The sequence below is a fragment of the Sebastes umbrosus genome, chromosome 21 (assembly GCF_015220745.1).
Source record: "Sebastes umbrosus isolate fSebUmb1 chromosome 21, fSebUmb1.pri, whole genome shotgun sequence".
In the NCBI taxonomy this organism is placed as follows: Eukaryota; Metazoa; Chordata; class Actinopteri; order Perciformes; family Sebastidae; genus Sebastes; species Sebastes umbrosus.
The window spans coordinates 24972237-24998533 of NC_051289.1; the positions used below are offsets into that span (position 1 = coordinate 24972237).

General features: G+C 41.2%; 1 protein-coding gene across 1 annotated transcript in view; it reads right to left on the reverse strand.

Annotated features, from left to right (window-relative positions):
- Positions 1-26297, reverse strand: part of LOC119480963 (NACHT, LRR and PYD domains-containing protein 12-like) — a 97611-nt gene that overhangs the window by 63551 nt on the left and 7763 nt on the right. Inside the window, exons 4-7 of the mRNA XM_037757622.1 lie at positions 23556-23729; positions 12348-12521; positions 11061-11234; positions 10037-10210 (exon numbers count right to left, since the gene is read on the reverse strand). Of these exons, the coding sequence (XP_037613550.1) occupies positions 10037-10210; positions 11061-11234; positions 12348-12521; positions 23556-23729 (696 nt within the window). The remainder of the gene's footprint in view (positions 1-10036; positions 10211-11060; positions 11235-12347; positions 12522-23555; positions 23730-26297) is intronic.

A 26297-nucleotide genomic window follows, 5' to 3' on the forward strand; every position in this document is an offset into this window, starting at 1 on the left:
AGGACCTTAAAAAGGAGAAGATCGATGACATTATTGTGCGTCTCTCAGAGTGGATTTTAGAAGTGAATGCATTAATAATGAAGCACAACAAACATCTCTCATCTCTCAGGATGTTTTTCTATCTGTTTGCGGTTTATCCTTCCAAAGAAACATTTGAGAAACACTCTGAATTGATTTATATGAATAATTTAATAAGTTAATGCAACTATATAAACGTTTCCTCCGGAGTGTGGATTAGGTTGCTCTACATGAAAACGGACACGACAGTTTTTTCCTCTTCAAAATGTTAGTGTAAGTTTGGAGTCTTATTTAACCTCTTTCTTGACAAGCTAGTCTGACCTGGTTGGTACCGATGGATTCATCAGGTTTTATAGTTTACTATGATACCAGTATCTTCACTCTAGCTTTAAAACTGAGCCGCTTCAACCTCCGATATATCGATTACATTAAATAAATTAGTGACGTTAAAACAAATCTGTGTTAACATGTTTTTATCGCGTTAACTTTGACGGCCCTGAAAACAATATAACAAAAATGACTTTATTGATTTATTGCAGTTGTTGAATTTGAATAAAAATATTAATTTTGAAGTGGAAAAACGGTTACTGGTAAGATTACTAGAGATATTTTTAAGTGTTAATCCCAACAAACATCTTTGTAAAGGAGGTTTAACATGTTTTAAAAAGCTGTTTAAACCCAAATAAAAGGCTATTTTAAATGAGGTATGACAGGTTTCATTATGTTATACTGGTCTGCAAATTGGTCGGTACCGATGGATTCCTTTAGGCTTTATGGTTTCATATGATACTAGTTGTTACGTTACTGTGTGTGAGAGTGCAGATTAAGTAGACAGCGAGTCGGCTCAACGGTGTAGTAACGTAGTCCGTTTATTATCATGACCCGGACGTGTTCACACATAGAAGGTCCGTGTAACATCCTCTAATGTAACCTCACTATAGTTCCACTTAACAGAACACCTCCCCTTTTAAGTAAGAACACCACCCTCTTTTAACACCTTCAACTCTGCTGTAATAACATCCTCTTACAGGTATCTTAGCACTGAACTCAGACATTGACCTCTGAAACACCTAGAATGTCTTATCACATTTTTCTAACATTAATAAACATTTTTCTAACATTCCTAAACAGAAAATAGAAAACATTTATTTCCAACAATTTTCCCTTTTCTTTTCCCCCACCCAATAACTCACTTACAAGTCCATACGCACAGGTGGGCGTGACACTCGGCCTGAGCTAGTCACATATGGTGTGTTTGTCTCTTGAGTGTGTGTCTCTGTGTTAACTGGCTCTGAGGGTGTGACAGGTGTATCAGGTGGTGTTGACTGCACTTGTGGATGGTTTACTGTGCGAACCTGTGTGCGGTTTCTCCTGACCTGTCCTTCATCAGTGTCAATAATATAAGATCTGGGTGTTGTGGCATGTTGAACAACTGTCCCTGGTCTTTTCTCTTTTGCCAGCCATACATTTTGGCCAGCCTGCAGTGGTGGCAGAGGGCGGGCTCTGTGCCGCCGGTTGTAGCTGCGTCGTTGGTTCTCCTTTGCGCGCTTCTCTGACTTCCTGAACCCTCTGATATTCGGCCAGCGGGGATGAAGACTCGCTGGGAGCTGTGGTATGGTGGTACGTAGCTGTCTCCCCATGAGGAGTTGTGCAGGTGAGTAACCGCACTCAAGAGGTGTTGCGCGGTATGTCATCAAAGCTTTTAGCTTCTCCTCTCCTCCTTTCCACAGTCTTTTAATCGTCGCCACAGCACGCTCGGCTTCTCCGTTCGCTTGTGGATACCTCGGGCTGCTGGTGACATGTGTAAATCCATACTCAGTGGCAAAGTCTTTGAATAGTTCACAGCTGTATTGCGGTCCGTTATCTGACATAACTGTCTCTGGTATACCGTGGCGGCTGAACGCCTCCTTCAGGGCTGCAATAACTGTGTTGGCAGTGGCGACGTTGAGTTGGGCTACTTCAATGTAGCGTGAAAAGTAATCCACTACTAGGAGATAAGTCTTTTTCTCCCAGAAGAATAAGTCTGTACCCACTCTTTGCCAGGGTCTAGCTTGCACCGGAGTTGTAAGCAGAGGCTCTCTGTGCTCTGCTCTGTGCTGTGAACATGTGTTGCAGTGTTCCACCAGCTGACTGATGTGTACAGACAGTCCCGGCCACCAGACGGACTGGCGGGCTCTCGCTCTGCACTTGACTATACCTTGGTGGCCGCTATGAAGGTCACGAAGAATCTCTGGCCTCATGCAGTGGGGTATCACGATTCTTTGACCTCTGAGGAGCAGCTCTCCCGCCAATTTGAGGGTTTCTCTTTCAGGCCAGTATGGCCCCAGCTCAGGAGGAAGGGCGTGTTTCTCAGGCCACTCAGTCTGACAGTACTCGATGAGCTTTGCACATGTAGGGTCAGCTGCCTGTTTCTCTTGGATTCCCTTTAATCTTGCCTCTGTAGCAGGAAGGCTATGGACGACAGCGTCCACAAACACTTTGACTTCTGCCTCATTGTCTTTTTCATCTTGTGTGAACATGTGTTTCACCGGGGCTCTTGATAACGTGTCCGCTGTTATCAAGCGTTTACCGGGCACATGCACTATGTCGAAGGTGAACTTCATCAGCCTCAGTCGAAACCTCAGCACTCTGGGCGGGAGCTCATCTAGTGCCTTTGTACTCAACAGTGGCACTAGAGGCTTATGATCTGTCTCTAGTTTGAACTGCAGTCCCAGCAGATAGGGTGACAGGCACTCACATGCCCATGTAGCTGCCAAAGCCTCTTTTTCGATCTGTGCATAATGTTTTTCAGCCTCGGAGAGACCTCTGGAGATGAACACAATTGGTCTCCATGTCCCATCTGTTTGTCGTTGATTCAGGACACCCCCTAAGCCAAAGGACGAGGCATCAGCTGATACGCATGTCTCTGCTATCGGTGAGTATGGAGCTAGCACTCGTGGTGAACTCAGCTCATTTTTCAGTCTCTGAAATGACTCTTTTTGTGGCGCCTCCCAGCACCACTCATTTTTCTCACTGAGCAGATCTTTGATTGGTCGCGTGTATGATGCAAGGTGGGGTAGAAACTTGCCCAGATAGTTTGCCATCCCCATCACTCTCCTTACTCCTTCGACCCCGGTAGGTTCAGGCATCTCCATAATAGCTCTAACCTTGTCTGGATCGGGTGTCACGCCATCTGCTGTGACACGGTGACCCAAGAACATGATGCTGTCTTTGGCGAACACGCATTTTTCATTTAGCGTGAGTCCCTCTTTTCTCAACCTCATCAGGACCTGGTGCAGTCTCTCGTTGTGTTGCTGCATGTCCTCTCCGTACACGACGATGTCGTCCGCATGACACACGACTCCTTCGCACCCCTCCAGCATCTGTGACATGCGACGCTGGAAATGCTCTGGGGCCGATGAGATCCCGAACGGCAGTCGGTTGAATGCGTAGCGTCCGGATGGGGTGATGAATGTTGTGAGGAGCGAGCTCTCCTCTGACAAGGGGATTTGCCAGAAGCCGGAAGTGGCATCCAGCTTCGTGAAGACTTTCGCCCCAGCTAGTGTATGGTCGACTGCTGGGAGTATGTGTCTCTCTCGCCGCACCCACTTGTTCAGGTGTGTTAGATCCACACACAGCCGTATCTTTCCTGGCTGCACCTTCGGTGCCACAACCATACCAGCGCACCATGGTGTGGGTTGGGTCACTTTGGAGATCACTCCCATGTCCTCCATGCGATTCAGTTCTGCTCTCACTTTATCACGCATGGGCAGGGGCACCCGACGTGGCGTTAACAGGGCGTATGGAACCGCCCCTGGCTCCAGCTCAATCTTGTAGGGCTCCTTTAATTTCCCCAAACCGGAAAACACTGCGGGGTACTGCGCTTTAAAATCCTCCTGATGTGCCTGCACTGTGCGGACACGCTTTATCAGGGCAAGAGCTTTTAATGCAGGAAGACCCAGTAGTGGCTTGGACAGCCCAACAACAACATAAATGTCCTGTTCTGTTGTTTTACTTTCAAAGTTCAACTTGCCTTTGAAACGTCCTTTAACATCCAGTTTGTGATTTCCTGGTCCATACAGCACTTTTCCTGGCGGTTGCAGTGTCCCGTGACTTTTGATGGAGTAGGTGCTGCTTGGGATTGCTGTAACAGTGGCTCCAGTATCCAGTTTAAAAATAGTATTTTCCCTGTTCAGCTGCAACAGTTCCATCCACTCCTCCTCCTCATCCGAGCACATTTCTCCCAGGAAAGCAAAATCCTCCTCATTGCTCCCTGTCTGTGCGTCTGTGATGTCATGGACGCCGCCGCTTGACCTGCATTTCTTTGCAAAGTGTCCTTTTTTATGACACTTCCTACACTCGGCATCATGAGCAGGGCAGTCTTTCCAGAAATGTTTTTTCATTTGTCCACACCTGCTGCATCCTGATGACGGTGTGTCAGTTTTTCCTTTCGCCGTCTTTGGTACCTTATTGTACTTTTTGTGTACAGCCTCAACATGTCCCGTCGTCTGCTCTGTCCCACGCAGCACAGGCTGTTGCTTTTTCACCGCTGCACTCTGCCTCACTCTCGTCATGGCCTTTCCCAATGTCAAATCAGCGTCTAGCTGTAAGCTTTCCGACAGCTTAGCATCTCTTATGCCGACAACAATTCGGTCCCTGATTAACTGGTCTCTCAGAGCCCTGAACTCACAGTGTTCCGCCAGTGTATGTACAGCCGTTATAAAAGATTCCACGCTCTCACCCGGCTCTTGACTCCTCCGGTTGAAGCGTGCTCTTTCAAAGATGACGTTCCGCTTGCTCACACAATGCGCCGTAAAAGCCCGCGTAACAGCATCGTATGACTTTTTCTGCTCCTCTGTGAGCGGCAGCACATTTAAGATATCTTCTGCGTCGTCTCCAGCAGCATACATAAAAGCATTCACTTGGAATTCCTGTGATTTTTTGTCCAATTCAGTTGCTATTCTGTAGCGTTCATAGCGCTTCATCCATCTCGGCCATTCGTTAGCATTGGTAAAGTCAAACTTGCCTGGCGGCGCTAACTGCTGCACCGTGGCGCTCCCGTCCACTCTCGGTGGCAACACCGCACCTCCGTCCATTCTCTGTCGGTTTTCAGGTTTAGTTTTTCTTTACTTCTTCTCTGCTTTTCCGTGTTTCTTCTGACGCCATGTTACGTTACTGTGTGTGTGAGAGTGCAGATTAAGTAGACAGCGAGTCGGCTCAACAGTGTAGTAACGTAGTCCGTTTATTATCATGACCCGGAAGTGTTCACACATAGAAGGTCCGTGTCACATCCTCTAATGTAACCTCACTATAGTTCCACTTAACAGAACAACTGTAGGTAACGGCAGTAAAGGCTCAGCAAGCACAGCACAGCACACTCACCTGGAGATGAGGAAGTTATGCGTATTTGCAAATCGCCCTTTATTTTTGTGGATATGAGTTTACACAACACAAATACATGTTTGTGGATAATGAAATATTTGGAAATCATGGTACACATTTGTGGATTGTCTTCTGTGGATTACAACTAATAAAGTCCAATAAAAACTACCATAGAGTTGCTGCATCTAGAACCTGTGTTGGGCGGTACGCTGATGTCTTCTGGGCCTAACACCCCCGCCCCGCTGCCTCAGACAGCAGACATCTCACCATGTATTGCTGGATATGATCTCCTAGGAGCCCCCATCGCCACTGAAGGGCTCTTCAGATCGGAAGTGGTTTGCTAGCCTTCGCTTGGATGCCAGGAAGCACAAGCAGCGCTTGGTTACCATTCTCCGTGGGGGACTGAGGGTCCCCTCAACACCCAGGGAACACCGCTGGGACGAGAGACCTCATACGTCACGGTGTTCACGGTTGTATCCCTGATGGGGTGGAGAGGGACCTGCCTGGGGAGAGCGGTATATTCCTCCACATTCAGCACCAAAAGGGGCTATAATGTCACTATTCTGACGTCAGAAATATATATTATACATATTCTGAAATGTACAGCAGAGTGATCACAGACTGTAATGACAGCAATGCTGCAGATTGTATTCTGGCAATGCAGGGTCAGAGTCAAAGAAGTGAACTCCACTGTGAATCCACCAGGAGATCACACCAAAACAGGAAACACATCTTTGAATTCATCAGTCGTAGCTACAGGGCTGTCAGTTAATGGAAGTTTTTATTTGACTTTAATCGTTGTAACCATAGACATATACAGTATATACGTAGACACCGCATTGACTCCTGGAGCGTACGTCAACGTGGGCGCCATATTGGACTGGGCAACTTTCAGAAGCCGTGAATGGAAAAATACCTGAAACTTGTGCAGCTTGGGGATGTACAAACCGTCACACGATCCAAAACAGATCTCAGGAATCACCTTTCATAAGTAAGTCTGAACTATTGTTTTTGGTTATATTTGGCCATTTTTACATTCTGTTGGGAGATAACTAACGTTAGTTAGTTGGCCACCAGAGTCAGACCAGAGAGCTATCGTTAGCTACTAGCTATCGTCAGCTGCTAGCTATCGTTAGCTGCTAGCAACCTCAGGCCGTTCTGAACAGGCGTGTTCTAAACGGACACTGCACTAGTAAAGATCTAACAACCAGCAGTACATCAGGTCATCCTCATCACCACCAAAAAACTCATCGTGAGCATTTTATAGTTTGATGGCATGAGAGAAAATAATTTGTCACCCTGCTGGACCTGAAATGAAAATTAAACTTTTTAAAATCAGGTTTAATTTTAACTTGAGTTTAATTTCAAATCCAGTTCCATCATTTTAAATCAAGTTTAACTACATTATGATGACACTTAATCTTTACAAAACAAAGTCAGTCAGAGAGAAACATTTTACTCTAAACATTATTGTAAGGTTTTGAGGGGGTGGACACTTAGAACCAGGACGAAGGCCAGCGGGATTGAGGTGCACAACGAGCGTGGTGGAAAAGTGAGCAGCAGCAGACCAACCAGGATGTCTCCATAGCTCAGGTTTTTACTTAGACTATAGAAGCGTTACAACAATCACAAAACTCTCCCCAATAGTTAGCAGGTAGCTGGACAACAAAACTGGGTAACACAGGTAGCAGATTCCAGGATTGAGGTGACACTTAACCTGATTCCCCCTCTCTCACACACCACACTGCTTTTCCCAGCTGGTATATCTACCTGAGGTCCATACCAACAATGAAGGGCACATACCCACTCCCACAATCAATTTAACTTGTATAATATAACCTTAATATTTACATATACAACATACAAATTATTACATAATGCAGATTGAATAATAAGCATGATAAATGGAAGAAATATCAAAATTATATACTAAATAAAATATGAAGGTGCTGACTTTTCACCAAAATCCAGACATAATCTGTTTGTAGTCAGTTGAGAAACTTCACTGAAGCCTTGATTGAATTCAGATTTTATCTAATTATTTCTGTTTGTTACAAGCAAACATTTATCTTTTATAATATGAGAAACGGCTGGTATTGGGTTTAGAAAGGTAACTTTATCAACTTCCACCGTTATTTAGAAATATGTGGAAATAAACAGACAAACTCCATCGTTCCACAGGGTGGAGGTGCAACACAAAGCAGAGCAGAAAGATCTATTTGAATGTGTTAATCTACAGTTATGTTGTCATAAACTGAACTATTCTGCAGAGGCATTTTGTGTTCCGAATATATGAATGAATAAAAAAGACAAAATAAGATGCAGGTCCAGGTGGTGAACCTCTGTGGATCATCAGGACACGGCTGATCCTCTCAACACATCCACTTTTCTGATCACTCACTCTAACAAGAGAGATCACCGCTTCCATCTGATGAGAGAAGAAGAGAACAGAAGTCATGAATCAGTGTTTACAGAGAATGCCTTCATAAGCTGTCAGTCACTGATGCAGCACACAATTCATTTATAAAACTATAATTGGCAGAACCAACCTCTATATCTCCGCTCACTACTCAATAGCTCCAACAGTAACCGCAATTTATCTTTTAGCTACTTCATCAGCATGGTCGTTCCTAAAGTCTGCACCTCCTTTGGTCGTCACTCATTCCAGTTTGCTGCTCCTAGTGACTGGAACGAGTTACAAAAGACACTAAACCTCCACACCCTCATCCTGTTACCCTCCTTTAAGAACTCATTACAAGAGATAGTTTCTGATCACTGCACCTGATCCTGAATTTGCCTCTCTGGAACACACCACATACAGTATATATATACTGTATATATATATATATATTATTGTATATACTGTGTATATTGTGATGTTTTAATGTTGTCTAATGTTTTATTGCCCTTATCGTACTTATGTTCTATGATCTAATATCTTGTATGGCCTTGCCTTCTGTCGCTGCCTCTTGGCCAGGTCATCATTGTAAATGAGAATTGGTTCTCAGTTGACTTATCTGGTTAAATAAAGGTAAAATAAAAATAGAAATAAAACATCAGTATAAAGAGCAGCAGGGACTTCAGTCTGTGTAGCGTAGCCAGCTTCCTTTCAGCTCTCAATTTAACGTATTGGAGTGAACACACTGAGCTCAGCACTCACAGACCTGCAGAGACTTTAGACATCAAGTCTGTAGATTTCACTGAAGTACACAGTGGAAATAAACTGCTGAGAGTCCTGAACGCATCATTACTGCAGAATCAGAGAGATATTCACTGCTCACTTTAATGATGGATTTACTGCTGTTAGGGTTCAAACATGTTAGAAAACAGTGACAAATGATTACTGGACTTCAGCAGAGCTTCTGGTCTGTAGAAAAACCACATCATGGTTACTAAATGTAACCATGGTTCTATGAAATAAGAGCCAGTGATTTGAGGCTTCAGTCAGACTGATCTCAGAGCTGTGACAGAGATGAACTGATAAATGAGTCAACAAAGACTTTCTGATCAGATTTGATGGTACGACAGTTTGATGGGTGGGAACCACTGTCTCTATACATGATGTGATGCCGTCAGCTGTAGTCCAGCTTTATTTCCTGGAGACATGAACACAACAACAACATCTTCTTCACATCAACTCTAACACATGATCACAACCAGCTTCTGGCTGATCTGATTGGCTGACTGTTCTCTCTCTCTCTCTGTGTCACCGTTCTCCTCTCACAGCTTAACTGAGGAAACACATCACAACAATACTGCTGAAACCAGCACGGACCGACTCCGACCCTCTACTGACCTCAGAGTCTCCAGTCTACAGTGTGGACTCTTCACAAGATCAGACAGCTGCTTCACATCTGAATCCTGCAGGTAGTTTTCATCCAGCTCCAGCTCTCTCAGATGGGAGGGGTTGGACTTCAGAGCTGAGACCAGAGAAGCACAGCTGATCTCTGACAACCTGCAGCTCCACAATCTGAATAAAGAATAAATGATGAAGATAAAAATCACTTTATAATCCAATCAAATGTGTTCCTAATCAATGATCTTTTCCCTAAAATGAGTAGAGTGACTTTGTCATTGTGTTATTGTGGATCATCATAATGTCAGCCTTCTACAGACATCATCCAGATGTCACCACAACATTCATACACCTATTCATGTCAACACTCATCAATAAAATGCTGCTGATCTCTGGCAAGTCTGGAATTAGAGGATCAATATTAAATTGATCCTTTAAACAGCTGCATTTGGTGTGTGTGTGAGCATGCATGTGTTCTGAATGATCAATATCAATGATCAGACATTATTTGTGGAATACGTTGAAACAAACCAGATAAATATTTCTATTTCATGAAGTAAACTTGATCAATGTAAAACAGATATTAGTTCAGAGGATCTTCTGTATCCAGATATGACCATTTACCAACAATGATAAACATTCATTTACTTTAACAACTAACAGTGGACATTTTCTACACTTTCTTTAAGAAACACAAGTCTTTTGTGATTGCAGACGAAATTTAGTTCAAGAAACATGAAAATATAAAGAAAAAGACATTAACAACTTTATGGCTGTAAGTTATGTTTGTACAGAAATCAGGTTCAACTGTTAATTAAAGATATAAGATCTATAACAGTAACAGAGAGTCAGTGAACTGACTTCAGAGTCTCCAGTCTACAGTGTGGACTCTCCAGAAAACCACACAGGAGCTTCACTCCTGAATTCTGCAGGTTGTTGAAGCTCAGATCCAGCGCTCTCAGATGGGAGGGGTTGGTCTTCTGAGCTGAGGCCAGAGAAGCACAGCTGATCTCTGACAAACTGCAGTCCCTAAATCTGAATAAAGAATAAATGATGTAAGTTTAGAAGACAACGTTCCTGCTTGAAATCATTCAATGTTTAATAATGTGTTCAGAGCTGAAGAAGGTTTAGAACGTAGAAGTTTAGAAAATGTAAACTCCAAACACCTAAAGCCAACAGGATGCAGGTTAAAAATTGTAAAATACAGTGAAACAGAGCTCTGATTAATATTAATGACAACGAGCTGCTACTTCAATAAAGACGTAGTGACTTCACCTCTTAAACTCTGACAGCTCCACCAGTGGATCCATCTATACAAACTCATATTGTGCAGCCAAACTTAAATAAAAACCACAGAAATTGATTCAAGATTCAACTCAAGATCTCAAAGTTTCTAAACATGTCAAATATGTCAGGATGGATTTTGGGGGAAATGTGAACAAAACTCATCTACAATATATATTTTAGGAATAGTGGAGTCATAAAATCAAAGCATCTTCAGTTTAAACTATTCAGTCAGTATCAGCATCATATAGCTTCATAAATGTTTTAGAAAAAGCATATACTGAATATATTTGTTATTATCTGATAGCTGAAATAGAGATTATTTATTTATTCTTTATATTTATGTATTTTATTATCATTTCTTTGAAAAAAACAAAACGTGATGAAAGTCAAGTGGTGTGATATATGAAGGTTTTAAATTTGTAGCTCAACATTGCTCTGCCATAGTCAATGGCCTAAACCACTGAAGAAGAAAATGTACTTTAGCATTAAGATACTCAGTGTTGATCAGTATAATATCAGCCTTATGTCTGCAGTTTACTGTCACCACAACTTTCACATCATATTAATCTCAGTACAGAAGTAAAAAATGGTGTCTGACCTCAGAGTCTCCAGTCTACAGTTTGGACTCTCCAGAAAACCACACATGAGCTTCACATCTGAATCCTGCAGCTTGTTTCCACTCAGATCCAGCTCTCTCAGATGGGAGGGGTTGGACTTCAGAGCTGAGGCCAGAGAAGTACAGCTGATCTCTGACAAACTGCAGCCCCTCAATCTGAATGAAGAATAAATGATGAAGATAAAAATCACTTTATAATCCAATCAGATGTGTTCAGGTTTTAAATGTGTAGCTCAACATTACTATGTCCTAATCAATGATCTTTTCCCTAAAATGAGTAGAGTGACTTTGTCATTGTGTTATTGTGGATCATCATAATGTCAGCCTTCTACAGACATCATCCAGATGTCACCACAACATTCATACACCTATTCATATCAACACACATCAATAACATGCTGCTGATCTCAGTCAAGTCTGGAATTAGAGGATCAATATTATAGTGATCCTTTAAACAGCTGCATTTGGTGTGTGTGTGTGTGTGTGTGTGTGTGTGCATGTGTTTTGAATGATCAATATCAATGATTATTACACAGCTCTGTGTAATACTCGATTCTGATTGGTCAATCACGGCGTTCTGCGGTCTGTAATTTCTTTATAAAAGACCGTTGCTATGTATAACAGACCGTTGCTATGTATAACAGTCCATTGCTATGTGTAACAGACCACTGCTATGGACGCAGGTCTGATGTCGGACTCTGGAGGACCGCTTTTGTGTCAAAATATTGATTTCTTCAGTAAGTAGCCGTGTAATAAGTGGGATAATGTACGGCCAGCGGGTCATTGTTGTGAAAGAATCCCCTTCAGGGTGATGAGAGACCCCTCCGCTTCGTGTCGGGGTGCAGCATCACCATGTCGGAGATTCTTTCACAACAATGAATGGCTAGCTGTACATTATCCCTTACTTAGACATTATTTGTGGAATACGTTGAAACAAACCAGGGAAATATTTCTGTTTCATGAAGTAAACTTGATCAATGTAAAACAGATATTAGTTCAGAGGATCTTCTGTATCTAGATGTGACCATTTACCAACAATGATAAACATTCATTTACTTTAACAACTAACAGTGGACATTTTCTACACTTTCTTTAAGAAACACAAGTCTTTTGTGACTGCAGACTAAATTTAGTTCAAGAAACATGAAAATATGAAGAAAAGGACATTAACAACTTTATGGATGTAAGTTATGTTTGTACATGAATCAGGTTCAATTGTTAATTAAAGATATAAGATCTATAACAGTAACAGAGAGTCAGTGAACTGACCTCAGAGTCTCCAGTCTACAGTGTGGACTCTCCAGAAAACCAGACAGCAGCTTCACTCCTGAATCCTGCAGGTTGTTGTCACTCAGCTCCAGCTCTCTCAGATGGGAGGGTTTGGACTTCAGAGCTGAGACCAGAGAAGCACAGCTGATCTCTGACAAACTGCAGTCCCACAATCTGAATAAAGAATAAATGATGTGAGTTTATAAGACAACGTTCCTGCTTGAAATCATTCAATGTTTAATAATGTGTTCAGAGCTGGAGAAGGTTTAGAACGTAGAAGTTTAGAAAATGTAAACTCCAAACACCTAAAGCCAACAGGATGCATGTTAAAAATTGTAAAATACAGTGAAACAGAGCTCTGATTAATATTAATGACAACGAGCTTCTACTTCAATAAAGACGTAGTGACTTCACCTCTTAAACTCTGACAGCTCCACCAGTGGATCCATCTATACAAACTCATATTGTGCAGCCAAACTTAAATAAAAACCACAGAAATTGATTCAAAATTCAACTCAAGATCTCAAAGTTTCTAAACATGTCAAATATGTCAGGATGGATTTTGGGGGAAATGTGAACAAAACTCATCTACAATATATATTTTAGGAATAGTGGAGTCATAAAATCAAAGCATCTTCAGTTTAAACTATTCAGTCAGTATCAGCATCATATACCTTCATACAATTTTTAGAAAGCACAAATACTGATTATATTTGTTATTATCTGATAGCTGAAATAGAGATTATTTATTTATTCTTTATATTTATGTATTTTTCTATCATTTCTTTGAAAAAAGAAAATGTGATGAAAGTCAAGTGTTGTGATATATGAAGGTTTTAAATGTGTAGCTCAACATTGCTTTGCCACAGTCAATGGACTTGACCACGGAAGAAGAAAATGTACTTTAGCATTAAGATACTCAGTGTGGATCAGTATAATATCAGCCTTATGTCTGCAGTTTACTGTCACCACAACTTTCACATCATATTAATCTCAGTACACAAGTAATAAATGGTGTCTGACCTCAGAGTCTCCAGTCTACAGTGTGGACTCTCCAGAAAACCACACATGAGCTTCTCTCCTGAATCCTGCAGGTAGTTTCCACTCAGCTCCAGCTCTCTCAGATGGGAGGGGTTGGACTTCAGAGCTGAGATCAGAGAAGCACAGCTGATCTCTGTCAACATGCAGCGCCTCAATCTGAATAAAGAATAAATTATGAAGATAAAAATCCCTTTATAATCCAATCAGATGTGTTCAGGTTTTAAATGTGTAGCTCAACATTACTATGTCCTAATCAATGATCTTTTCCCTAAAATGAGTAGAGTGACTTTGTCATTGTGTTATTGTGGATCATCATAATGTCAGCCTTCTACAGACATCATCCAAATGTCACCACAACATTCATACACCTATTCATGTCAACACACATCAATAACATGCTGCTGATCTCAGGCAAGTCTGGAATTAGAGGATCAATATCAAATCAGACTTGTTGGACTTCACCATTACCTCCGCCAAGGCCTCCGGCCTTGGAAGGAGGTTATCACCGGCTTTGGTTTATTTGTTTGTTGGTTTGTTTGTTTGTTGGTTTGTTTGTTTGTTGGTATGTCCATTTGGAGGGGTGGGGTGTGTCACAATGAACAATCCATTAGATTTTGGTGGCGATCCGGATCATGATCCGGCTTCAGGAAATTTTTTTAATAACTCCGCTCAACCTGTGCATTAACACCACAGGCTTTAAGACATGCGCAGTGTAACTGATGACGCTTTCATGACGCGTCACCCTGCAGAGAGAGAGACAGAGAGAGAGCGGGGGTTGGAGGGTGTGACAGGGTCAAAAATGCCTTGTGCATGCTGCATGTTTTACGGTTGTTTATTCTAAATTATTTTGCATGTTTTATCCCTGCATGTTGTGTTGTAGGTGCACCGACCTTTTAATTGTTTGGGTTGTTTTTAATACATGGATTGAATTGTGTTTTTATTTGAGATGTCATGAACTGGAGTTATGACCCATGGACAGCCACACCTCCAATTAAGAAAACTGATCACGGGAGGAGCGACAGGTGTTGCGAAGCCGCATGCAATTAGCGAGATGCAACACAAACGGAGAGGAGAAAAGGAGGGAGTGGCTCGCAGCAGACGGGGGGTTCTTCATTCAGAGAAACAGTCCAGGGACGGCGGTGGGACAGAACAGCTTTCCTGACGACTACCACTTACCAGCCCAGCGACCAGCGAGTGCGGTGTGACTACATGCAGCAGACCGTGTCTGCCAACGCAGATTCACTCAGACCTGGGTCGGCAAGGAAATCGTAAGTTCCCTTTGGTACATTTGAGTGGCAGACACACTGAGACAGGCCACGGAAGCTCGTAGCTGGAGTTGGTGATAGCCTAGCAGTGGGGAACACACTACTGGTCCTGGTGTCTCTGTCGTTCCACAGATTCGGACGGGGCTGGCGAGAAGGCCGCGACGGGTAGACGGCGTGGTAGGAGTACGGGAGAAACCAAGACACGGACACGGGAGGCGCCGCTGGATTGGACTGGATTAGAGAGCCGGGTTGGATTGGACTGGATCACTGGATTGGACTGGACTTTTTATAGCGTTTTAACCTTGCTGCTAGTAGCATTTTATTCCTTTTAGCCTTTAAATTAATCATTAATTTAGACCCATGTTATTTAAATTGTAATAAATCTGGTTTTAATTTTACTTTGGACTTCTGTCTGGTTTTTAACTCTGCTCACCTGATTTTAAAAGAACCTGAGTCTTCTAGAGTCCTAGGCTATAAGTATTTCCTAGGTGGCGTTGTCGGCTCCAAGTAAAATCATTCATAGTTAAATTAACTGGTATCTTAAGTTGCGGCCTTGCCATTGGCTGTTGGGCCCGGGCCACAGAGGGAGGGGGGGACAACTGTTGATTCCGTGTTTTTTCACATTAAACTCGGTGAATTACAGTCGAGTTCGACCAAAGCACACTTGGTGATTGTTGGAAAGAGTAACGACGACGGTTTAGGTGAGTTTTACTTTGTTTCTGTCCAGTTTGAATGAAGTGTTTTACGATGCTCTGCTACGTACAGCTGATCTCAACATAAACTAAATTACACGTGAATGATGACGCGAGCTGCACCGGGAGGGGGAGCAATCGTATTCGGGCACCTTGGCAGAGGTCTGCGATCTCCGAGTGCCATTCTAGTTTAATTTATTACATGGCCTTCTTCTCACTGTATCTGGTAGCTTAGTAGGTTTATGTCATTTACAGGACAGGTCAACATTTGTTCAAGTGTGTCTATAAACAACAGCCACATGTCATATGTACATTAAAAGACTTATTGGTGGCAGTAATCATTCCGCCTGTGAAGTGGCCCCTTCATAACACAACAACACTGTAAGAAATTACTTCATAAGTTCAACTGAAACTAATATGAAGAAACAGCAGTCTGAGTCCGACAAATCAAGTGGGTGTTTACATGGGCTGGGATGATTCAACTATCTCCTGATTCAATATCACGATTTTATAAGTATTCTCATTTATTGTGATTTTTAAGTATTGTGATTCGATTTTGCGATTTATTGTAATTTTTGTTCACTTTTTTAACACTAGTCCATGGGGAAAAAGTTTAATCATACACTTCAAGGGACTTTTACTTTGGAAAATATCTAAATGAATCCAGTAAAAATGTTTGATTTTCAGCATGTATGTAGTCAGAGATGTCCTGAAGTCAAATGTATCAGTTATTGTCAGGAATTATTTATTACATTTTTTATCCAGCAACCCAAAAATCAAAGAATAAAGACATTTCCCAGATTAGTGGTATTTTCTTTTTAATGTATAAGGGACATGTAATGTTTTATACTTCTAGTGAATATAATCCAATCAATCTTATTTCCATATATATATTTCCTATATACAGTTCTCTTTGTTAACGCCTTATTTTGAAAACTGGACGTAGTCCCACGTGTCTACTTCCTCTAACTTCACCAAGGTGGTCTCTAGCTCTCCCATCAGCTCCGTTCTCTTTATCCATCCATGGTCAGCTCCATCGGGGCCATTTGAATGCATTTAACATAAATGTCAGTATATTGGGGCTCTACAGTTGTAGCGTCGGCCCATTTGACCATGGAGATAAGAGCGATGGCCGGCTCGACCGCCGTGTTACCGCGATACGATAACATTTCCTGTCCGTGACAGAGTTAGCATGCAGCTTTAGCCGTGATGTCTAGCTCTGCTTTTCCTGTCAATGTGTGAAACCCAAAGTGTTTCCATCCTTTACTAGATGTGTAGTGTTTACCATGCTGGATTTAACATGTGAGGGTGCAGGTTGTATCCACGCGGACCCTCCAACGTTTTATACTTTCTGAGGTTTGTTTTGGTTGACGGATACGGAACGGATATGATGTCACGTTATTCAGACTACAACAATAAAAGCTGTAACTTCCTTCTACCTCCGCATAGACTCAATTAGAGCAAATATATTAATTCTGGCATTAAAAAATCGATTTCAAAATTGTTAAAAAAAAATTGCGATACATAGGTGGATAGATTTGGACAGACTGTTTGGTACCAACTTCCCCCTTTCAGTTACTAATCCTCCTGTAGCTCAACAAGGAAACTGTCAAACACAACATACTTACTGGATACATACTAAGGCTGGGCAATATATCCATATTATATCAATATCTTGATATGAGACTAGATATCATCTTAGATTTTTGATGTTGTAATATCGTAATATGGCAAAAGTTTTGTCTTTTCCTGGTTTTAAAAGCTACATTACATTAATTGATGTAATTTTCTGAACTTACCAGACTGTTCTAGCTGTTCTGTTATTTGTCATTTACACTTAGTCGTGAGATCCACATTACTGATGATTATTTATCAGAAATCTCATTGTGTAAATAAACTGGAAAAAAAAGTTTGGAAACTTGTGTTTGGTGGATTATTTCTCTGTTGTTACAATGCTAATTGGCATTGTATTTTACATCGTTGGAAAGCCTGTTTATTTACCTTCACAATGGTGTCCAAATTGTAACGATCATGCATTTGTGGGATGAGCAGCACAGCTGATTATGTGGGTAGGGCCAAAGAAAAATTTACCAAAATGCTCTGCCAATGGTAAACAGTGGTGAAGGGCAGCCATTGCAGGCTTCCTGGTACCCTTATGAGATTACACTGTTTATCATTGGCAGAGCATTTGGCAATTTTTTCTTGGGAGCTACCCACATAATCAGCTGTGCTGCTCATCCCACAAATGCATGATGCTTACAAGTTGGACATCATTGTGAAGGTAAATAAACAGGCTTTCCAACTATGTAAAATACAATGACCATTAGCATTGTAACAACAGAGAAATAATCAACCAAACATAAGTTTTCAAACTTTTTTTTCCCAGTTTATTTTGTGAAAGCACCAATGGTCAACCCTACAATATCGATATTGAGGTATTTGGTCAAAAATATAGTGATATTTGATTTTGTCCAAGTCACCCAGCCCTAATACATCTAACTCAGACTGCTGAAGCCTCCAATTAGTTTAAGATCAACTTTACAGGTCATTTTAGACAGAACAAGACTGTGGATTTAGTCCTCATCTCGTAACACTCAGGTTATACGGGGATTGCTTCACAGACAGAAGGAATGATGACAGACATCAATAACTCTTTGAATGTACATATGAACATGTGAGTATTGTATTCAGATAGACTTGAAAAAAATTAACCTGCAAAGATGTTTCTGATGCAGAATACTTATTTGGTTTTTGATGCAATCTAAATGTCTGTGGCTTCAAATAATTAGACAATGCTGACATGAAAACAGAGCTAGTAGCATTAGCAACATGGAGGAAGACACGCCGGACCCTGCCGTGGGGCCGAGTCCCGATGCCAGCCTGTGCTTAATCCTGAAAGAGTTACGAGAATTCAGGAATGACTCCGGTAAACAACTACAGGGCATAAAAGAGGATATAAATAAAATCTACAGAAGAGTGGAAGAAGCGGAGGAGCGGATCAACACGCCGGAGGCCCGAATCCAGTCATCGGAGGATGTTCTGTCGGAGCTGGTGAAGCTACAGATACAAACGGAGAATAAACTGACTGATTTGGAGGCCCGGTCACGACGCGAAAATGTGAGAATATATGGGGTAAGAGAAGGAGCTGAAGAAGGCATGATTACAATGATTACTTTCGTGGAAGACTTGCTAAGGAAAGGTTTGGAGTTCCCCTCGTCTACAGAGCTAAACATCGAGAGGTCTCACCGAGCGCTAGCTCCAAAACCTCCGGCCGAAGCCCCTCCAAGGTCGCTGGTGGTCAAGTTCTCCAGCTACAGGATGAAGGAGGAGGTGATTAAAAGAGCTTGGCAGAAGAAGGGATTTTCAAGGTAAACGGATACACTTGGACCACGACTACGCACCGGAGCTGCTGAGGAAGAGGAGGGAGTACGCAGAAGCAAAAACTGTGTTGAAAGAAAGAAACATAAGATTTCAAACTCCGTTCCCGGCCAGACTGAGAGTGTTTTATAAAGAAGGCACTGAGATTTACAACTCGGCAGAGGAGGCGACGGCGGACATGGCAGAGAGAGGGATGCAGGTGACGGTTCTGAAAAAGCCAACCTCGCTTCTGGACCAGATAACCCGGCTGACCTGGCGAGTCAGCGGAAAACGAAGGAACCGGGAGACTGCAGGCTCCGGGCAAGGATTCAGGGACCGGCTCCGGGCATTCCGACGACAAGACACTGGATAAGTAACGTACTTTGGCTACGACAGGGTTATATTTAGGTACAATAGTTCTTCTAAGAATCTTGAACAATGTTGTACATAATATTATGGGACGGATTTTATTTTCAAATTTAGTATTTTTATTAAGGGCATAAAGAGGTCAGATATGTGGTCGGGACACCTCTCACTGGACATTATGGACCTATACATCAGCTCACGGGCTGAAGAGAGCCCTCTTTCACTGCTAGGAGGAAGAGACTTTCCCTCCATACTCACTTTCCAACAGAGTCAGGAGGCCGTAAACGAGGCCTTCATTTTGGAAGTCAGTGTTGTTACCTGTTATGGTTTTGTTTTTGTGTTATTGGTTATTGTTTATGCTACTGTTCCTTATAGCACCAGGGGTGTAAGATATGATTCATGTATAGGCTTGAGGGGGCTTAAAGTATATTTAAAGATACACAATGTCACTTAAAATAATTACCTATAATGTAAATGGTCTGGGAAATCCAATCAAGAGGAGCAAAGTTATGGCAAAATTGAAGAGGGAGGGAGTAGAAGTAGCTCTCCTCCAGGAGACTCATCTTACGGAACTGGAACATGAAAAACTTAAGAGATGGAGGTTTAATCAGCACTCATCTAGCTGTAAAAAGGGTTCTAAGAGAGGGGTAGCGATTTTAATTTCTAGCAAATTAAACTTTGAATGCACATTTGAAAAGAAAGATATCGATGGAAGATTTGTTCTGGTCCGGGGGTATCTGCAAGGTGTTTTAGTTACTTTTCTGAATGTCTATGCTCCCCCAGGATCTGAATGGAAATTCTATAAACAAATCTTTGAATTGATAAACTCCGAGGCCCAGGGCATCCTAATTTGCGGGGGGGGACTTTAATGTCAGACTTCACATGACCCTGGATACTTCAAAATCTTATTATTCAGGTGAAAAGAAAACTACCAAAAATATAAAATTAATGATGGGAGAGCTAGGACTCTCAGACATATGGAGGGATTTGAACCCGCCAAAGAGGGACTATACCTTTTATTCTCATCCGCACTCTGTCTATTCCAGGCTTGACTATTTTCTTACATTTCAAAGAGATTTATTTTGGGTTATAAATTGCAATATTGGGACAATGGACTTATCAGACCACACCCCAATCTCTATGGATTTACTACTAGGTTCTGAAAAGAAGAGCACTATCTGGAGGTTAAACACCGGGGTTCTAAATCAAATGAGGCAGCAAATAAGGAAAGATATTAAAGACTATTTTGAAGAAAATGACAACGGGGAAGTTTCCCCACCGATTCTTTGGGATGCTTGCAAGGCTGTTCTTAGGGGGGAAATTATAGGCTATTGCTCTAAATTGAAAAAGCAGAGAAAAGAGAAATTGGATCGGTTACAAAAAGAATTAAAATAATTAGAGAATTTACATAAAAAGACATTGAATCTAAGAACAAAAATGGAAATAGATAGGAAAAAGAATTAAATAAATGAAATCTTGTCAAATGATATTAAAAGAAAGCTGATTTTTCTAAAACAAAGATATTATGAAGCAGGAGGAAAATCGGCTAAATCACTCGCTTATAAATTAAAAAAGCAACAAGCAGAAAATACAATTTATAAAATAAAGGATCCTACAACAAATTCCATACACTGCAAAGCAGAGGATATACGACAATCATTTGAAACTTTTTATAAAAAAATTAATATACACAAAATAAATGAACCGAAGATGGAAGCCTTTTTTTACCTGATAAAACTACCAAAGGTGACAGATGAACAAAATGAGTGTCTAATTAGTGAAATTAAGGATGAAGAAATTAAAGGGACAATATCAAATTTAAAACCTAATAAAGCACCAGGACCAGATGGTTTTCCTTCTGAGTGGTACAAGGAAATGAGAGATCTGCTGACCCCCATAATGAAGAACACGTTTAACCATGTACTCAGGACTGGCATGACTCCTCCTTCTTGGAGAGAAGCTATGATTTATTTGATACCAAAAGAGGGTAAAGATGAACTTGAATGTGGAAGTTATCGGCCGATAAGTGTACTGAATCAGGATTATAAGATCTTTACCTACATTTTGGCAAAGAGGTTAGGAAAAATCCTCCCCCAAATAATAAGTTTAGATCAGACGGGTTTTATTCAGCAAAGGCAGACTTCAGATAACATTCGCCGAACATTACATGTGATTGATCATATTGTTGAAAACAAACTCGAGGCAGTGTTATTGAGCCTTGATGCCGAAAAGGCGTTTGATCGAGTTAATTGGGAGTTTTTATATAGAGTTTTGCGGCAATTTGGATTTCATCAGACCTTTATTAAAACTATTCAAGCATTATATAATAGCCCAAAGTAAAGAATAAAATTAAATGGAGCCGTATCAAACTTATTCGGCCTGGAAAGAGGGACAAGACAGGGCTTGCTTTGTTTATTGAAGCATTAAGTCAAGGGATCACTCAGGATAAAAATATTACAGGTATAAAATTGTTGGACCAAGATCATAAAAACTCTTTATTCGCGGATGACGTTTTAATTAATTTGTCGAACTCAGAGAGCTCAATTTTGAAATTAATGTCATTTTTGGAGTTTTTTAGTTCCATTTCAGGTTATAAATTGAATATTTTAAAGACCCAAATTTTAAGTTTCAATTACAAGCCTAGCCAGAGCATAAGTTCTAAGTTTCAATTAAACTGGGATTTGGATCACATTAGATATCTAGGAGTAAACATCCCAAAAGACCTAACAAAATTGTATGCCTTAAATTTTAATTTGTTAAATCAGAAAATAAAAGAAGACATAAATAGATGGAATCTAATTCCAATATTAAGTTTTGAGTCAAGAATTGAGTCAGTAAAAATTAATATCTTGCCTAGGGTACTATATTTGTTTCACCCCAAATAAAATGGATGCAAGCTATAAGGGTTGGGCTAATCGAGGCCTCTCTTCATACTGTACCTTTTTCAACCAGGGGACATTGACTGATTTTCAGACATTGAAAAGACTATTTGGGCTAAATAATAGCGACTTTTTTAGATTTCTTCAGGTACGCCATCACATAAACAGTTCTATGTTAGAGAGTCACAAGGCATTCGAAAACAACCTATTGAATGTTTTTATAAGTGCCTATAGAACAGATTCGGGGCTTAAAGTTATTTCAAGTATATATAGAGGACTTCAGGAGGCTGAAATAGCAAGCACGACCTACATGAAACAAAAATGTGAACGTGAAACTAATAGCTGCATTCCAGAAGAAGTTTGGTTACAATATTGTGAATTTCATGGAAGATATCGAGCTCAACCTTGTGGAGAGCGTTTGGCTGGAAGACTGTTAGTAGATTTTTTATTACACCTGTTCAGAAGTCTCATCATTCAGGCTCATCCAGCTGCTGGAGGAACTGTGGCTCCTAGGTAGCTAACCACTATCACCTGTTTTGGGCCTGTCCTAAAGTAAATTCTTTTTGGCGTAAGATTTACACAGAATTAGTTACCATATTTGGTACAAACATAGTCTTTAAGTGGGACGAACTCCTGTTTGGTCTTCTACTTTCAAAATCCACAAATATTAAAACAAAATACTTATTTGGAATATTGAGTGTAGCTGCTACAAAATCAATAACTAAAAAATGGCTTAAACCAGATACCCCATCATTAGAGAACTGGTACGATATTATTTATGAAATATTTGTAATGGAAAGAATTAATTTTTCAATGAGGCTTCAAGAAACAAAATTTGATGACATTTGGAAGGAGTGGGAAAAGTATATCTCCCCAAAACGCCCTTCTTTTGTTTAATTTTTCTTTTTTTCTAAGTGTAATTTTTTTTATTATTATTATTTATTTGATCTTATTTTACATGAAAAGCACCTTATGTTCTATTTGTGTGTTCTATAATTTCATTGTAAAAGGTGGAAAAGTTGGTTCACTTCATATTTGTATATACTGTAATTAAGTATGTTTATGTAAATTTCAGAGTAAAACCAAATAAAGGAAAAAGAAAATGAAAAAAAAGAAAAAAAAGAAAACAGAGCACAGTTCGATCTGCTGACAAAAAGAACGTGGGAATAACTTAGACCCATAGAAACCTCTAATTAGATGGTGTCGTTCATAATCATCACTTGTGTGCCTTTAAGGTGGTGCAATACATGTTTGTTGAAGAGTGCTGCACATTTAAATATGTTCAAATAGAGAGCTGCAGGAATGAGTCCTAAAACCCAGAAATTAATTAGCATTTTAGCACTTTCTGTTCCCTCGTCTGGATGTCAATGGGTGTTTAGTTAGATGCCTGAAATAAGGTCTGTGGTTTAAGGTCCAGAGTGTAGGATCTGGCGGTATCTAGCGGTGACGTGAAGAGATTACGACCAACTGAAGCCTCTCCTGTGTGCCAAGCGTGTTGGAGAGCTACGGTGGCCGACATGAAAACGTGAATTTCCCTCTCTAGAGCCATCTGGAGCATCAGTAGAGAGTGTGTGTACAAACTACATAAGCTACAGTCAGTGAACTGACCTCAGAGAATCCAGTCTACAGTTTGGACTCTTCAGTCCAGCAGAGAGCAGCTTCACTCCTGAATCCTGCAGGTTGTTGTCACTCAGATCCAGCTCTCTCAGATGGGAGGGGTTGGACTTCAGAGCTGAGGCCACAACTTCACAGTGAGTAGCTGAGAGTCCACAGCGAGAAAGTCTGTCATGACACAAAAATGACAAAATATGTTATTATGAAAGAGGACAGTTTATATTTACTTCATGCATTTGATAACTAAACAGTTTGGTATATCAGTGGTTCAGCTAATCTTATCTCACTGTCTGAGATGAAACAATAATTCTCATCACTCTCTCTTAAACCTGCAGACTTTTAATCTTTGTTTTTCTTTAATCTTGCAGATAAAGAGAGATAAAAATGTAGTTATATTAAGGCTTCCGTAATGTCCAGTCTGTCAGTGTGATCTCATCCCAGGTCTGTCTCCACAAAGTTAGCATGAGACCTTCTTGATGATAAATGATTTTTTAAAACTCAGTGAATAAGTAATAATAATACAGTTGATAAAGATGACCTCTCTTTGCTAGCTTCCTGCTGCTGTCAGGTTCACGTTCATAAATGGGAAAATTCAGTGACTGCTGCCAAACGGTGGAGAAATGAAACAAATCACGTAATAATATTAGACCTGTACATAATTAAACATTCATATAACTAGATATTTTGATGACTGCATGGCGTTTTGTCATTAACACTCTTTTCTGAGCATCAAACTTATTCAGCTCACAAACACAATTAAAGAACCAATAAGTTTGCATTATTTTCAACATAATGTCATCAGAAAAAGGTTATCAGTGTATCAGCATTAAAAACATTGGTCTTTGGTGTGTAAAAAGTCTGAATTCTACCATTCTGCTGTTATATATTCATCAGACCGCTGTTATTGGTGGAAGCTGTGTATTCCCTGTTACTTCTCTTCTCTTCAGCAACAAGAGAGAGAAACATCTGAGTTTCCTTCAGTGAGTAACAGAATAAAAGGAAAGACTTAAAAACAAGATGATGGAACACAACCTGACTTCATGAGCAATAATTGCACAATTGCTCGATTCAACACACAGGGGTTTTACAACGACAAACACGATACGATACGATACGATACGATACACGATAGACAATATTGGGTGCACGATCTCGATACGATACGATATTATAACAATAATTTTAAAAATTTGAATGATGAAAATATATGACTGAAAACATAGCCTTTTATTCAAAAGACATAAAATGCAAAACAATGCTGTTGTTTGCCTTATAGTTAATTTTTTTTATGATATCAGTCTTTCCTCCTGTCCTCTGTCCTCCATCAGTCAGTATCAATCCTTCCTCCTGTCCTCTGCTGATGTCACTCACTGCTGCAGGTAACGTTAGGGCTGGTAGGGGGGAGGGGAGGCTTTGTCTCAGCCAGCTGATCAGTTTACCAGTTAGATACATGGCAAACTAACCTAAACAGTTAGACTACACAGCCTACTGCCAGCTTTAGTTTCAGTCACAACTCAATTAAATAACTAACACGTGTTTACAGTTAGCTGTTAGCCGCCGAGCTAACGCGCTCTCCTTGTGTAAACATAGCGGTGGAGGATGAGAGACAGCGGACAGAGCAGATTGAAATGTTGCTTTCCTTCATGTTTAACCATTTCATCGTGTTTATGCTTGTTGAACAAGTTTAATAACGTATCTTGGCTTTACACTTGTAAAGTTTTATTGCACTTACAGCAACGGGAAAAGTTGTCAACTCGTCTCCACCGCGGCCCCTCTAATCAGCTGTTCATTGACTGCTCAGTGTGTGTGTGTGTGGGCCTATGAAAGGAGGTTTGGTAACGGGCGGACATGGCTCTTGGGGTATGACACATGTGCAGTGTAACTGAAGCTGCGGCTGTGCGTTGCGATTGGTTCAATTTCTGCGAGGGCAGACCAGATTTTACTGCACATGTGTTGCACCCCAAAGATATGACGCGTACTCAGCCTCCCTCCATAGGCTTTGAACAGCAGCAGGAAGAGATTACAGCTTTGCCTTAGCCCTGGAGCCAGTATGTACGTAGTACCTATTATGCTCTGATATCGCGACGATGCATATCGTTACGTTTTTATATCGTGATATTTAGTCGCAGGATATTTCGTCACACCCCTAGTAGTTTACGGTGGCTAATGCTAGAGTTGGATTGATTTTTGGTTTTGTCAGTCCGGTCCGGTCCAGTCCGGTATATGAGCTTAAACCCAGACCAGGTGGTACCCCCAGACCCTTTGTGGTATGTTTTCATGGTTTCCAAGGGAAAGAACGGGTTCTGTGATGGACCAGGCATCCATCCATCCATCCATCCATCTTCAACCGCTTATCCGGGATCGGGTCGCGGGGGCAACAGCTCCAGCAGGGGACCCCAAACTTCCCTTTCCCGGGCAACATTAACCAGCTCTGATTGGGGGATCCCGAGGCGTTCCCAGGCCAGAGTGGAGATATAATCTCTCCACCTAGTCCTGGGTCTTCCCCGTGGTCTCCTCCCAGCTGGTCGTGCCTGGAACACCTCCCAAGGGAGGCGCCCAGGGGGCATCCGTGCTAGATGCCCGAACCAACTCAACTGGCTCCTTTCGACGCAAAGGAGCAGCGACTCTACTCCGAGTCCCTCACGGATGACTGAGCTTCTCACCCTATCTCTAAGGGAGACGCCAGCCACCCTCATGAGGAAACCCATTTCGGCCGCTTGTAACCGCGATCTCGTT